General features: G+C 42.6%; 1 protein-coding gene across 1 annotated transcript; it reads right to left on the reverse strand.

Annotated features, from left to right (window-relative positions):
• Positions 1–17: 17 nt before the first annotated feature.
• Positions 18–14,842, reverse strand: LOC128626322 (protein ZGRF1-like). The gene is made up of 8 exons (XM_053658271.1): positions 14,719–14,842; positions 11,964–12,054; positions 10,073–10,153; positions 8,494–8,553; positions 7,014–7,199; positions 5,440–6,724; positions 1,572–1,645; positions 18–80 (listed from the first exon to the last, which is right to left on the reverse strand). Exons 2-8 carry the CDS (start codon positions 11,982–11,984, stop codon positions 18–20), a joined length of 1,770 nt encoding a protein of 589 aa, XP_053514246.1. The 5' UTR covers positions 11,985–12,054; positions 14,719–14,842.
• Positions 14,843–14,854: the final 12 nt, after the last annotated feature.

A 14,854-nucleotide genomic window follows, 5' to 3' on the forward strand; every position in this document is an offset into this window, starting at 1 on the left:
TTATTACACATTAAAAGTTAACTCGCCTGCAGTGGTTCACCTGCTTCAACTTCATTTCCTTTCCTTGTCCCCGGAGAACACTAACATAAGGGGAACCAAAAAGCAACAATACACTATAAAGTAACATACAAACTTCTATAGACAGAAATGCAAGAACACTATAATGACCAAAGAAATAAAAACTAAGTGTTTTTATACTGCAATGTTTTTACCATTTTCACACTGCAAAAATTTCAGACCTTAACAGTACTGGTGAGTATGAAGTGAAATAAGTACCATTTTGTAAACAGTAAGATACTTAGATTTCATAATTTATATTAAGAACCAAAGGAAGATGTTCTTAGCCTTTCAGATTAGTTAGACTTCCAAGGATCCAATCTAAGAAAATAACTTAAATGTAAACAATGATTTACGTGTAAAAACATTTATTAAGGTTTTACTTATAGAGCAAAATGCTGGAAATAATCAAAATGTCCAAAACTAGTGAACTGTCTGTCCAAAGTGTAGGGTATGCACAAGATGAAATAGTATATAACCTTTGGAAGACATTTATGAAGTTTTTAATAACGTGAGAAAACAGCGTATAACAAGGGGAAAGGACTACTTCCCCTTATGAGGTAAAATTATTTGTACACATCAATCTCACCATATTTTTAAAAATAGGCCCCCCAAAAGGTGGAAATGTAATAATTATCTGAGTGGTAGAGTTTTATCTTAATCTTTTTCTGACTTAAAAAAAGAAGAAGAAAACATCACAATTAAAAAAAAAGACAGGTAATATGGAAACCGGAGTAAGGCACAGAACAGGGGCAGACGGAACACTTCACCTTTTCTTCTCAACACACCTGCTAAAAAGAGCAGTGCCTACAATGGAAGGGCTGTCCCTCCAAAACTGCTGTGCCCCACTGAGAGGCGCTCATCTAGATGACTCATTCTAGAACTCCAATTCACCCTCATTAGTCCTGTCGTTTTTATGTAACTGCCACGGTTCCCAAGCTGCGCGGCACGGTGCTTTGGAGCTCTGCCGTCTGACGAGTCAGACCCTGACCCACTGCTAACTCAGGGCAGTGTTCTCGCCATTTCTCCCAACAGCATCGTGTCCTTTTCAGCTGGGTGTTCAGAAACGCTATATGAAAATCCATTCACCTGGGAGAATCGGCATAGATCAGAAATCTCATCTGCTCCCAGGTCTGAGAAGCTGTGTGAGGTGCGACTGCCCACATTCCACTAGTAACTGTGTTTACTTAAAAAGTAAATGCTTGTATAATCATTTCACAATGTAGATGTATATCATGCTACATTGTATTCCTTAAGTACAATGTTACATGTCAAATACATGTCAACAAAACTCAGAAAACTAAACCCTACTTCAGTTGTTCAGTACCACTAACCACTGGGCAGGTGGACCCGCTAGGTGCTTCTTTTGGCTGAAGGATGAAAACACGACTGAGATGAGAGACGAGGTCATGAAACTAGACAATGGGGGTCCTCTGTATTATTACAGCCTCAGTACAAAGTACAGAATGTTCGATATCAAAACGAAACACGCATACAGTGATAAAGTAATGTACCTGCTGAGAATCCTGGGTCAGATGAGGAGACTTTGGAACAGCTGGTGAAACTACTGTAACCAATGGTTTCCTGGCTACAATGGACAAAACCCAACGATTTTATTCACATACATCTAGCAGTGCTCTAAAAATTTTTTAAACCTATTTCTAAAACAGAATGAAATAAGGAATATAAGTTAAGTTTTAAGATGTGGCAAAATCTTGATAATTGTTGAAAAAAACCTTCCATTATTTACAAAGCTCAGTGTGCCAAGCACTGGAAAGCCAGGAAGAGTCAACCAAGGTCCCTCAAAAAGGGAGGGACACAGAAAATAAATGAACCCACTAAATTCAGACTGAGACACAAGGGTTTCAGATCAGTGAAACATGAGAGTAGTTTCAGACAGGATGCCGACCCGGCCTCTCACAGGAAGTAACGTTCCCGCAGAGACCTGCCGAGGAAAACCGCGCTGTGTGGGGCCGGGGCCAGTTGTCGGAGAAGGGACTCAGAGGCAGGGCCACGGACCCACAGAGGGAGAGTGGGGGTGGGGTGGCCGTGCCAGATCACCTCAACCGCATGTTTAAAAATTTTTTTTTCTTAAAAGTACTTATTTAGTCATCTCAATTTCTTCTAAAAAAACCGATAATTTTAAAGTAATTACTGCAAAAACATCATATCTATACCTGGTAAAAACTTTATTTTTAGCCAATTTGTTTATTTTTTGTTTCATTATTTTCCTGTTAAAAACTCCAAATGCATTCAATGAAAAAGAGTGGACTTTGGAACTTGATGTTATTTATTCAAAGAGCTGGATGAAAATTGATGTTTCTCCCTTTATTGCCTTCGCCCCGGAACAATTCTAAACTAGCACTTGTAACTTCACTCCAGACCCTAGGAGCGCGTGGACTGGCTCCGAGTCCATTTAGTGCACCCTCTGTCATAGACCTGGTGACCGGACTGCCACGTCAATGCATTGAGAATGTAAACTAAGGTGTCTTTCAATGGAAATACACACGAAACCAGGCTTTGTATTTTAGAGCCAATGAAGATGTTCTGACCAGAGGTTTGAAGGGGCCCAGCCCTGTATCTGCCCTGAAAGCCGTGGCTCCTGTCCCCCGGTCAGTGACTGTGGTGACCTGATGTAACATAATGACTAAAAATCGAGAGAATCAGCTGTAGCCCTCTTTTCCAACTTGATAAGAAAAAAAGACCAACTTCCAAAAATGAAATTCTGTAATTATTAAATCTTCTGAGTAGGAAGTTGTATACTCATAAAAGTATAAAATTACAACTACCCAAGTTGTTTGTTTTTTGCTTATTTTTAATTTTTTAGAGAATAAACTGTAACGATCATCAAATTTAACTACATTTTACAGAAACATTTTAGAAGGTACAATAATTGATCCCTAATCAGCTCCATTTCTCTTTAAGTAACAGAAATATAAATCTGAAATGCACTGATTTGCCATCTGCCAGTTCAGTGAGGCTGTGGAGGAACAGGCAGGCACACAGGGCTTGTGGGCTGAGAAAATGGTGTAATTCCTATGGAGGGAATTTTCAAGTCGTCTATAAACACACATTTACCCAGCAACCCTGCTGCTAGGTATTTGCATACCTCCAATAATAGTCAGAAAGCCCACATAATTACACAGATTTATGAGGTTACTTATCGTCACATTGTTCATAAGAGTAAAGCCTTGGAGGGCTGGTTGCAGAACTGAGGGCCCCTCTGCACAGGAGTCTTACGGAGCTGTGAACAGAGTGAGCACGGGTCCCAGGAACGAGGGGACTTCCAAAACATACGGCCGGGTGGAAAGAAGCAAGGTTCTAGCAAACGTGTAGAGCATGGTACCTTGTGTTGAACAAGGGAAAACAAGCTCTACATGGAGCTATTTTATTTTTGCAAAAGGAAACACATGTATAATTCAGAGGTTACCCACAGCAGGCAGGCAGGAACAGCGTGGGAGGCATAAGGAGGGAAGCCCAGTACGTGCCTCTACATGGCTTTGACTTTTGAACCAGGCCAATATTTTAGTCAGAAATAAAAGTAAATCGCCCTGACTGGTGTAGCTCAGTGGACTGAGCGCGGGCTGCGAACCAAAAGGGTCGCCAGTTTGATTCCCGTCAGGGCACATGCCGGGGTTGCGGGCCAGGTCCCCAGTGGGGGCAACTCAAGAGGCAACCACACATTGCAGTTTCTCTCTCTCTTTCTCCCTCCTTCCCCTCTCTCTAAAAATAAATAAAATCTAAAAAAAAAAAGAACCCATGTTGTAAATAAAAAATAAACATAAATCAACGTGGACAGCCAAAAAAGCTCTTCTTCTGACAATAAACAATGAACTTAGCTGTACTTATATTAATCACACAGAAGAGAAGTAACCCGAGCAACTTCTGAGTATAATATGCAACTCTAAATTCACAGTAGTCTAGAAACAAAGAAAAACTCTCCAAAAGATTGATGAATTCTACGAAGTTTGCCCTTTACTGGCAGTGACATTGGGGCAGCAGCCTGGAAACCACCTGGTGTGCACTGCAGCCCTGAGGCTGTGGCTGGGAAGCTGGGCCCTTTCCCACTGGGAACAAAGAAAGAAATGGGCTCCTGTATTCAAGGGGAAGGAGGAAAGAGGAGAACCGTGTGGTGCAGAGGTGCAATCAGAGATCATCACTATGAACTCATGACTTTTTTTAAAGTAGCTCCTAGCACATGCCCAAAAATGTATGGTACAATAGGAATGGACTGTAACACACACACACACACACACACACACACACACACACACGAGATAGGGGCCTTCAGGTGTATGTAGGACACTTCTGGACAGAAACTGCACTGCCTGGGGTGGGCTGAGAGCTGTGGCAGGGGGGAGACTCACTTCTCACTGCATTTTCCTGTATTAGAAGTGATCTCACGAAGTCTGTGTATTACCTACTGAAATACCATGTAATTCTCTAATGCAGCCTCCAGGGCAAGTCTCTTCTCATCCTTTGCACTCTAAAGAGAACAATCCAGAACAGACATGCAACTCTAACCTTCAGGACTGCTTGCTGGCCCATGGGTCTGCAGCATTCCTTGTGATGTATATGTAGCGTTTTTCTTTTTTAGTATTTCCAAGCCTTCTAAAGCTGTAGTATGTTCAGTCAATGACTTTAAAAGGGAAATGCTGCTTCCTAATCCAGAAGGTTCTGAAGAATTCCTGGGACTCTTCCAGTATGGTCTGTTTTCTCCAGCACTATCTCCTTTAGCATGGTCCTGGGCTAAACTTGGAATCCCTCCCTCATCTTCAGATTCAGAAACACATGTTTCTGTGTCATTGGAAATAGGCTGCTTTCTACCCAGAGGGTAAAACAAAGAAATGGAAACTTGGGGGTCTGACTTATCAAGAGAAATGCACCTGTCTGCGTGACTCTGACTGGCATTTACTAGCTGGATGCTGTTATCACTGTCAGAGGTCAATGGTAAAACCTGGTTATCGTTTTCATCTAAGTCACTTTCCATAATAAAAGGCTGGTGCTGAGTCCGTTCTGCAAATAGGTTGCTTTCAAGAGTCTGATTAGTGTCTATGCTTAAAACATGAGGAATATGTAAATTTGAGTTTATGCCTTTAGGTTTACTTGGGAGTGATGCAAAATGACAGTTACTTCTGACTTTCTGGATGGGTGTTTCAACATCTTCATTAACCATGTACACCTCCTCTGGCCACTGCAGAGCTGGGTCCCTCCACCCCTCCAAGCCGTCTCCAGTGGGTCCAGCTTTACCCCAGAACTGTGACAGCAGAGCCTCTTTGGTAGAAAACGTCCCTGTTGGTTTTCCCCCAACAGGCCTTAGGAGAGGCAGAGGTGCACTGCCACCCTCTTCACAGCGCACAGGCTCACCCCTCTTCTGCACACCTGAGCTGCAGTCTCCGGCCGAGGGGTCCTTTTCCCAGGCCCCCGGATCCTGGGGCATTCCGCTGTTTTCCCGGGATTCCTCCTCAGTATCACTGGTTTCAAAATTACTCAGATTAAAATTGACCTCCAAAACGGGTTGTGTTACATTCCTTATGGGTTCTTGAATATTAAGACTTTCACAATCAGCACTCCTTCTAGAAAACATGTCAGTAATGGCATCGGAGATCCTAGAACTGCCACTTAGCGAAGATTCCATTTGTAGACAGTACGATTCTGGAAGGGAAGACACTGTTTGTTCACGCTCCTTTTCTGGTACTCCACGTGTACTTATTTCCTGAACATTTTCTCTAATGAGTGATCCTTTTGTACACATCCAATCATTTTGATTGACTGGTATGTTATTATTTTCTTGAGCATCAGATTTTGATACTAAGCCATCATTTTCCACATTGCCACAGGTAACAGGTAAGCTGTTTTCACAGAATGAATCAGTATTGTCTACTAGCTTGTCTTCATCATAGTTTTTCCTATTTTTAGCATCTGTTTCAAAGAACTGTATCCTTTTTTGTACCAAAAGGTCTCTCAAATTTACATTTATGTTATCTCCCAGAGCCACGGGTTTCCTTTCTAGGTCATTTCCATCTACAGCAGAAGAATGAACAGGTGAGCTCTGTGAGGATAAATATGTGGCCCACCGGCTCTTATTTCTCACGGTGTTTTCTGATGGTTGCTGGTACTGTAAGCTTCCTGTGCTCTCCTCAGCACACTCTTCCTGATCAGTTAAGCACTTGGGTTTAGTAGGAATTCTTAAACCTCCTTGTGGCTGCACCCCAGTGAAATGTCCTGCTGTGACACAACTTATTTCCTTGCACGTACTAGTTGGTCTGGACCGCAGAAGAGCCAGGATCTGTGCTTTGCTCCTGACATTCTGTGCAGCTCCCGAACAGTGAGATGACAAACTACTTCTTTCCGTGGGCTCATTGCCCAGTACAGAGATGGAGTGCTCCCCTCCCCACAGCACCTGTAGGTCACCCCTGGAGGACTGGGCTGAGCCAACTGAAGAGAGAGGCGGGCCATTTCTCCCTCCGTCCTTGGAGAGGACAGTGTCCTCAGGGTCTGCCACCACACTGTTTACGTCTTTCTTGCCAGTAACAGAAAAAGGAGGGACCCTCAAGAATGGAGAAAGAAAAACAGGGCCAGGGTTTGCAGCCTCCAGTGACACAGTGGATTCACCATTTTCCATAGTAACCATTTTCTTTGGCATTTGACGTGGTCCTTGAAAACCCTAAAAATATTAAAACAATCATCAGCTATTCTATTGCCTATAAAGAAAATGTGAAATGAATAGGCTAAAAAGGAATGTGTATGTTTTATAAGGTAAAGTAATAATTAAGACATAAGGTTTGCAGAGTTAAAATATAAACTTATTTTTATTAAGAGTTTTTCTAATCAGGTTTTACTTTCTACCTAAGCATCTACTATGAAGTGCCATGTCAGTGAGACTACAACCACTTCCAAATTCACTGCTTCCTGCCCAGGTGCACACCGAGCCAGTACTTTCCCAGAGAACTCACAGTGAACTTCCTTTTCAAGCCAGCAGGCTGGCCTCTGAGGGACCGGCCAGAGGACATCAACTGCCTTGGACAGAGCGAGGACGCCTCTTGGTCAACCTTCTGGTGAACAGCTCTGCTTCCAGCAACTCGAACCTCCTCCACTGTGATCAAGTACCGATCACTTTCTAAGTCATCTCCAGGGTTCACCTAGATGTTAAAGAACAAATGTCAAAATCACATACATCTAATTATTTGATGGCTTATGTGTTCTTATAAGCTTACTAGCACTAGTAAGACATAATGGGTAGTATCTAAATTCTTTATTTATTATCATGTACTAGTTAAGCACCAACATGCACAAAAAAGGATAATAATAAAACAATACTGTGACGAATGTGTTTATGCAACTCTACACCAGGAACCCACAGGAGGCCCTTTGTGACGGGCTGCAGGTACAAAGAGAAGCAAGGAAGGTATGGCTCCTCTCAAGTTCACGCAGAATCCATACGACTAACTGTAATTTTTAAAACTAGAGCTATTAACTATCAAATATATATCTGTATCACAAGCATTATAAATTATTAGTTGCTTTAGCCATATTACAAAAAAGCATTTTAATCACCAAAGAAAACAAAGTATAACATTTGCCACCATTTCTGATTGTAGCATAAAAATAAAATTATTAAGCTAGTTGATAAAATCTGTGTACTATCACAGATAATGTGCTTAATTAGTAAACTGATTCTAAATGAAATAACAGGAGTTACCACTAATGAAGCACCAATTAAAACAGTGCTTCTGTACCCTCTTTTGGCAGAAATATCATAAGCACTATTAGTGTCATAAAATTTAAAAGTCCATTAAACACAATGACTAGATTTGTTTGAACACCTTTATAGTCCCTGCCCTGAACTGCGCTTTCCCCAGGTGCAGCCGGCCAGCGGTCTGTCCACACTGGCCCGCCCCAGCAAGGGGCGTCAGGCGTGCACGCTGAGCTGCAGGCGGATCTGAGAGTGGGGAATGACCAGGAACACGCAGCCCATCGTCTCAAGTCTTCACGTTCAACCTGCCTTCGGTTCCCTTCCCTTCCTCGTCCAATAGGAAACACACAGAACCAATGTATGAGACGAGATTTTAAAAAGGAGTAACTCCACAAAGAGTTCCTACTGTCATTCTCTGCCTGACAAAACCGTGTCACAGAATCAGACTAGAGTCACTGCTGGGCCCACAGCCCGGCCCCACCACGGCCACGCTAACGTGGACAAGTTACCAGCTTCCCGCGCTGTACTCCTAATCCGCAATCACAGGGCTGTGGGAGCACCACATCCAACAACATCTAAAAGCTTCTAGTACAGAGTCTGGCTAATAATAAATGCTCAATAAACACTAGCCAAAATGATCAGTATTAGTACCTTAACTGTATTATTTACCAACATTCATAGAAGAAATATTTAAAGATTTTTAAACCCTACATAGAAATAAGATCAACACATTACAATACCTCAAGACACTTCAGAAATAAACTCTCCAAACATTGTCCTTTGTCATCATATAAAATTGCCTATATTAAAACAAAATTAATGTTAAAATGGGACACAATACAATTCTGCTTTTCTTAAAAATCGTCAACAGCAAATCTAAAATTGTTCTGTCAGTAAATCATGCTGGGAAAGGATCACCCACTTTGTTGACTTGGATTAGGAAACACGTCTGTCTTCAACGCCACTTACTCTGTGACAGGAGCAGAGGTACGCACATAACTCCATCCCCTTCCTGACTGGTGAGCCAACCAGCAATGTCTGGTGAATGACAACCCAGTTCATGGAAGACAGCAAGAATTTGCATGGGCAGAGAAGAGGCCTTACTAGCGCAGAGGAATAGTGTGAGCAGTGGCTGAGGACACAGTGATACTATTAAGTATCACTCAATAGTGGAATCATGGAAAACCTCTGGGGCTAATCTGAATTTACCGTACTTTTAGGACTGTAAGTCACACCTAGGTTTTAGAGGAAAATAGAATGTGGAAAATATTCAATAACTTGTGACCTCACCCCACCACCACCGCCCCCCCCAGATCTGCAAGCCAGGTACACTACATTCAGACTCTAAGACGCACCCCCATTTTCCTCCCAAATTTGGGAGGCGTGGATCTTATAGTCCAAAAAATACAGTATCTTGTGCTCCTGTAATCCACCAGTGTGAGGTGTATAAGGGAGACATAAACACATGAGGCAATAAAAGTTGGAAACCACTGTGAACCAGAGGATCACGGTTCAATTCCCAGTCAGGGCACATGCCTGGGTTGCAGGCCGGTTCCCTGCAGGCCAGTTCCCAGCAGGGGGCACACGAAAGGCAACCACACATTGATGTTTCTCTCCCTCTCTCCTTCCCCTCTAAAGTTAAATAAAATCTTTAAAAAAAAAAGTTGGAAACCACTAGCTTGACCTTAATATTATGATTTGGCATCACAAGAAGACATGAAGGAGAGGCAGGATCCAGTCGGATGTCTTTTTAACGTAACACGAATTCTGTATGATTTTAAAGACTTGGTTCTAACCAAATTGAAAGAATATAAAAGAAAAACTACACAGAGTAACACTGAACAGTGAATGAATTAATTAAAGACAAGTGACTAAAAAATATATAAATGGGTCCCTGACTGAGTGACTCAGTTGGAGCACTGTCCCCATACACCAAAGAGGCTGTGGTTCGATTCTCCGTCAGGGCACAGATGGGAGGCAAGTAACTGCTGTTTCGCTCCCACACTGATGTCCCCCCACCCCTGTCTCTTCCTCCTTTCTATAAAATCAAAATATATCCTCAGGTGAGGAAGTAAAAATATAGATATAGATAGATAGGTAGATGGAGACAGGCTAAACATTCATCTATTCAAATCAGAAGAATTAACCAATGTTACCCCAATAAATAAAAAAGAAAAAAAGCGATAATGACGCACGCGCCCTGAACACAGAAAGATCCTGAGACCAGCCCTCTCCAAAGGACATGACCTCATACGGACTGCAGTTACTGAAACTAGACACGGAGCTCCTGACGCCTGCCATCCAGGGCTTTGCACTTACTTTGTTTCCTAAGTGAGTGATCTTCAGAATGCCATCTTGCCACACTTTTGATTTCTTCATCTTTTGATGAGTATATAGTACCTTACATCAAAAAGCACAAAGAAATGGTATCTATTTATAAACATTAAATGCCCTATATTTTATACCCCTCTATAAACAAAATATATTTAAGACATCTTTTATCAAAATAAAAGCACAGACATCATAACAATAATAAAAAATCAATTCAAAAAAGAAAATACAGCCCTGGCTGGAGTGGCTCAGTGGGTTGGGTGTTGTCTTGCAAACTGAAAGGTCACCAATTCGATTCTTGGTCAAGACACATGTCTAGGTTGCAGATTGGGTCCCTGCTTCGAAGCGTGCAAGACAATCGATCAATGTTTCTCTTGCATACTGATGTTTCTCTCCCTCTCTTCCTCTTGCTCTAAAAATAAATATTTTTTGTAAAGATTTTATTTACTTATTTTCAGAGAGAGTGGGAGGGAGAAAGAGAGGGAGACAAACATTGATGTGTGAGGGACGTTTATCAGCTAGAAACATCAGTTGGTTGCCTCTCACATGCCCCCAACTGGGAACTAGCCTGCAACCTAGGCACATGCTGTGACTGGGAATCGAACCACTGACCCTTTGGTTTGCAGGCTGGCACTCAATCCACGGAGCTACACTAGCCAGGGCAATAAATGAAATCCTTTTTAAAAACTTTTAAAAAGAAACTAGGTAGTAAAGAGTAAGGGAGGGGAGAAAACAGAAGTAAAACCTAAGTAAAAATTGAAGTTAACTGAGTAACAAAAGTAATTTTGAGCTTCTCAGTCATGGTGGGAAGGGAAAATGTGTTGGGTTGCACAGTATTCCTGATCTGTGAATTCCCAAAGTGCAGTCAGTCCAGAGACTCTTGCAGGTCCCCAAGACTTCTCTGGGGTCTGTGAGGTCCAAACTAATTTCAGGAACACTTGCCTCTCATTCCTTAGGGAGAGCACAGTGCTGTCATGTATAGGTTATTCATGGGCAACACTGTAAGATTCAGTTTCAGACTGGATGCAGAAGCAGATCTGAGAATTAAGTCAATTGTTAAGTGGAGAGCTATGCAAAAACTGTATAGCAATACTACACTTGTCAATGTTTCTTTGTTATTGCAATTGTTTTAGAAACATAGCCATTTTTACATAATGTAATTTATGTGAAATGTAATAAGTTTATTGTTTTTAATAAGTATTACTAAAATTTATCTTATCATTTCTAATATAAAAAACACCAGTAGAGCCCTGGCTGGTGTAGCTCAGTGGATTGAGTGCAGGCCTGCGAACCAGACAATGGTGGTTCAATTCCCAGTCAGGGCACATGCCTGGGTTGCAGGCCGGTTCCCTGCAGGCCGGTTCCCAGCAGGGTATGCACAAAAGGCAACCATACATTGATGTTTCTCTCCCTCTCTCCTTCCCTTCCCCTCTAAAGATAAATAAATAAAATCTTAAAAAAAAAATACCAGTAGATATAAGCCCCATAATCAAAAATTCTTTGGGGTCTTCAATAATTTCAAGAGTAGAAAAGGGTCCTGAGACCAAACAGTTTAAGACCACAGGTTTAGACAGAAAAGGAGCACCAGTCCTACAAGAGAAGTGAATTACCTCCTGATCCCGAAGCTTCCCAAGATGTTGTTCTAAAGGACTTTGTAACAGAAATGTGCAAAGTAGACAAGAGAAAGGGCTGCCAGTTAAACTATTGGGCAATATTTGAAACACAAACACTTATACTACAAAAGTCTTTACAGTTTGTCTGATATGCAAACTTAACTAAGAGTCCTGCTTTTAAACTTCAGGATTTTTTTCCTGCTAAATATGAAAACTCTAGCAACATTTTTGAAATGTGGAAGAAAAAGAATAGCTGTAAGACTTACAATAAATTCTTGGCTTTCCATTGTTTCTTCTGAAGTTATAAGCCATAAAGGACCAGAAAATAATCAGTGGTTATTCAACTATTTATAACACCTAAAATGAAAAATGACAAAGAATACTCAACCCTGAAGAAAAAACTAAGTATCAAGTGTAATTTTCCCCACAAACTCTTGACTCGTGAGGAGTCAGAGAGTTACCAAGGTAAACCCAGGTTCTGTCCAATTACTTGCCCCAGGGGACACAATGAGAGTGCTATCACTCTCATTTGTCAGGTAAGAAAACAAAGTAAAATAAGTAAATGATTAGTAGTCTGCAAAAATTCTTCCAGGTGCCAAAACATGTATCCCTCTGCCCCCAGGTTGGGTTCCTTATATAGAGCTTCGATTTTTCAAGTTTTGTGAATTGCTATTGTCACCACAAGAGGGCCCCCTTGTGTTTGACATTTTTCTTTTTACATCTTAAAAGTCAATATACCACACTATCTCATGCCAGATATATATAATTTCTCTGCAAGGAAAAAATCTTTCAATATTGTTGCAGCAAGCTCTGTAGTTATTCTATGTCACTGGATAAAATTGGCATTGTGGACAAATCTGGACATGTAAAATCACTTCTGGTGAAGACGCCAAGATGCCAAAGAAAATTATTTTTTTCCTAAAGCCTTGGTTCCAATGATAAGACCCCTGGACCAACAGCATCAGTATCACCTGCGAGCTAGTTAGAAATTCAAATTCTTGGGTTCCACCCCTGACCTATGAAATCATGAAGTGTGGGGCCAGGGCCCAGCAGTGTTTCAACAAACCCTGCAGGTGACACTGAGTCAGGGTTGGGTTTGCACACCCAACCTCAAGACCAGGGTGGGGGTGTTTCAATAAAGCTGTACTGTGTAATTCTGGATTCCATTTCTCATTTATGCATATAAAACAGGTCTCTACAAATTACTTTTAAATTACACATACTTATTTAGTACTTAACTACCTGACAGACTAAAATGAACAAAACACTATTCTTAACCTCAAGAAATTTTCAGGATTGCAGTGATGAACAGTAATTACAATAAAATGTGACAGGAATGAGCATGGAGGAGACAGCCAGCTCACCAAACAAGGCTTCTGAAGAACGCAATGTCTAGCTGTAGGCTAAAATACCATTAACCATGGAAGATGCCAGGGAAGGTACTTCCAAAGAGGAATCAATATATATGTAGACAGGCCTGTGGAAATCAGCAAGGCATGATCAGGGGACTTGGAGTAGTGCAATTAAGGCATCAAGTGTAAGAGACTGATAAAGTCAGCAACAATAACAGGATTCAGAGGCTCTTCCTCTTATGCGAGTGGTTTTGACTTTGTCTAAAGACAAAAGGAGGCCAGCACAGGATTTTCGCAAGATGACAGCATGACCTGGGACTTACAAAGACTGCTCTGGGGTGGACTGATGCAGCGTGAGTACTTGCTCCATGACACAGGTCACAAGACAGGGCGCAGACCCAGAGAGGCATCACACTGCTTTTCAGAAACACAACTCCCACATCCTACATCCCTCTAGCCCACTGCAGTTGCTAATGCCAAGGGTGACCAGAAGGTCCAGAGAAACAAGGCATTCACTGCCAATTCGGGAGCAACCAGACCCCAGCCACGGGGCAGGGTGCACATTTTGCAGATGCCCATGAGATGGCCCACCAGTGTCAGGCACATGGCAGGGGCTAACAGCAGCTCTTTAACAACAGCTACCATTTATTCAGTGCAATCACGGGCCAGACACCGGCAAAATGCTTGCAACCTTGCAGGTGTAGACACTATTTTTTTATGTTCATTTTACAAAAAAAAAGGAAACTGTAGTACATAGTAGGTAAAGAACTTGCTAAGTTGCTTATGCAACTTGTAAGACCCGACTAAGTAAAAGGCAGGTTCAGATTTCAAAACTATGCAGTCAGGACTCTGGTGCTAGTGCCCACAGTTGCCGCTCCGTGGCTGAGACCACCCACTCTTTGGGGCGGGACTAGACGGGACACTCATGGTCCATCGCCCAGAACATATACAGACAGCGTGGTCACCACAACCTACAGATCACGATGGCTCGGATCAGAGGCTATTCAGGACCTGCCAGTACAATACCTTGTTTTCCTAATTTAGAGGCTTTACTTGTGGGAGTTATAACCTAAAAGAAATTGAAAGGGTCAAAACTCTCCTAAGTGGCAAGTTAGATGGCAAGGATCAAACCTCGAAAACAAAGGCTGATTGGATGTTAAAATATTTACAAGAGCCTCGTTTTCTACATTCAAAAGAGAGGCAACACCCCTTCCTTACCATTTAACGGAGAAAAGATATTTAAGAGAGGTATCAGGACATTCCCAGAAAGTCCCCATCCGTCCACGTGTCAAACGACTGCGCTGTCAACCCACCGCTACGAGACAGTTTACATGCACAGAAGTTTCCAAGGGGGGTGGGACGGCCACCAAAGCGCAGAGCCGCCGGCACGAAAACACGACGTGCTGTCAACCACACCCCGTGGAACTTTCGGCGCTCTCCCCACGTCCGGACCACCGTTCCCGGGAAGTGCCACACGATTTTGGTCTTCCTTCCGAATCCCTAATTGGGATCGTTTCTTAAGAACGTGCTGTTAACGAGCAGCCCCATTGCTCCGGCCGAGCCCTGTATCACCAGTGAAGAGGGGGCCCGGTACCCGGGCCCCGCCCCCGCCGGGACTCGTCTGCGAGGGCTGCACCCCGGGACTACCCGGCCTGCACGGCATCCTCACCGTCCGCTCTGGGCTCGCCTCTTCTGTCTCTTCCCCCGAGTCGGTGACACCGCCTCAGCTCTCACGCCCTCAGTGCCTGGAAGCTGGGACGCGCGCACGTCTCCCATCTGAGGCACAGACCCACTTCCAATTTTCC

Source organism: Artibeus jamaicensis, unplaced genomic scaffold (assembly GCF_021234435.1).
Source record: "Artibeus jamaicensis isolate MK-2021 breed Jamaican fruit bat unplaced genomic scaffold, CSHL_Jam_final scaffold_537, whole genome shotgun sequence".
Classification (NCBI taxonomy): Eukaryota; Metazoa; Chordata; class Mammalia; order Chiroptera; family Phyllostomidae; genus Artibeus; species Artibeus jamaicensis.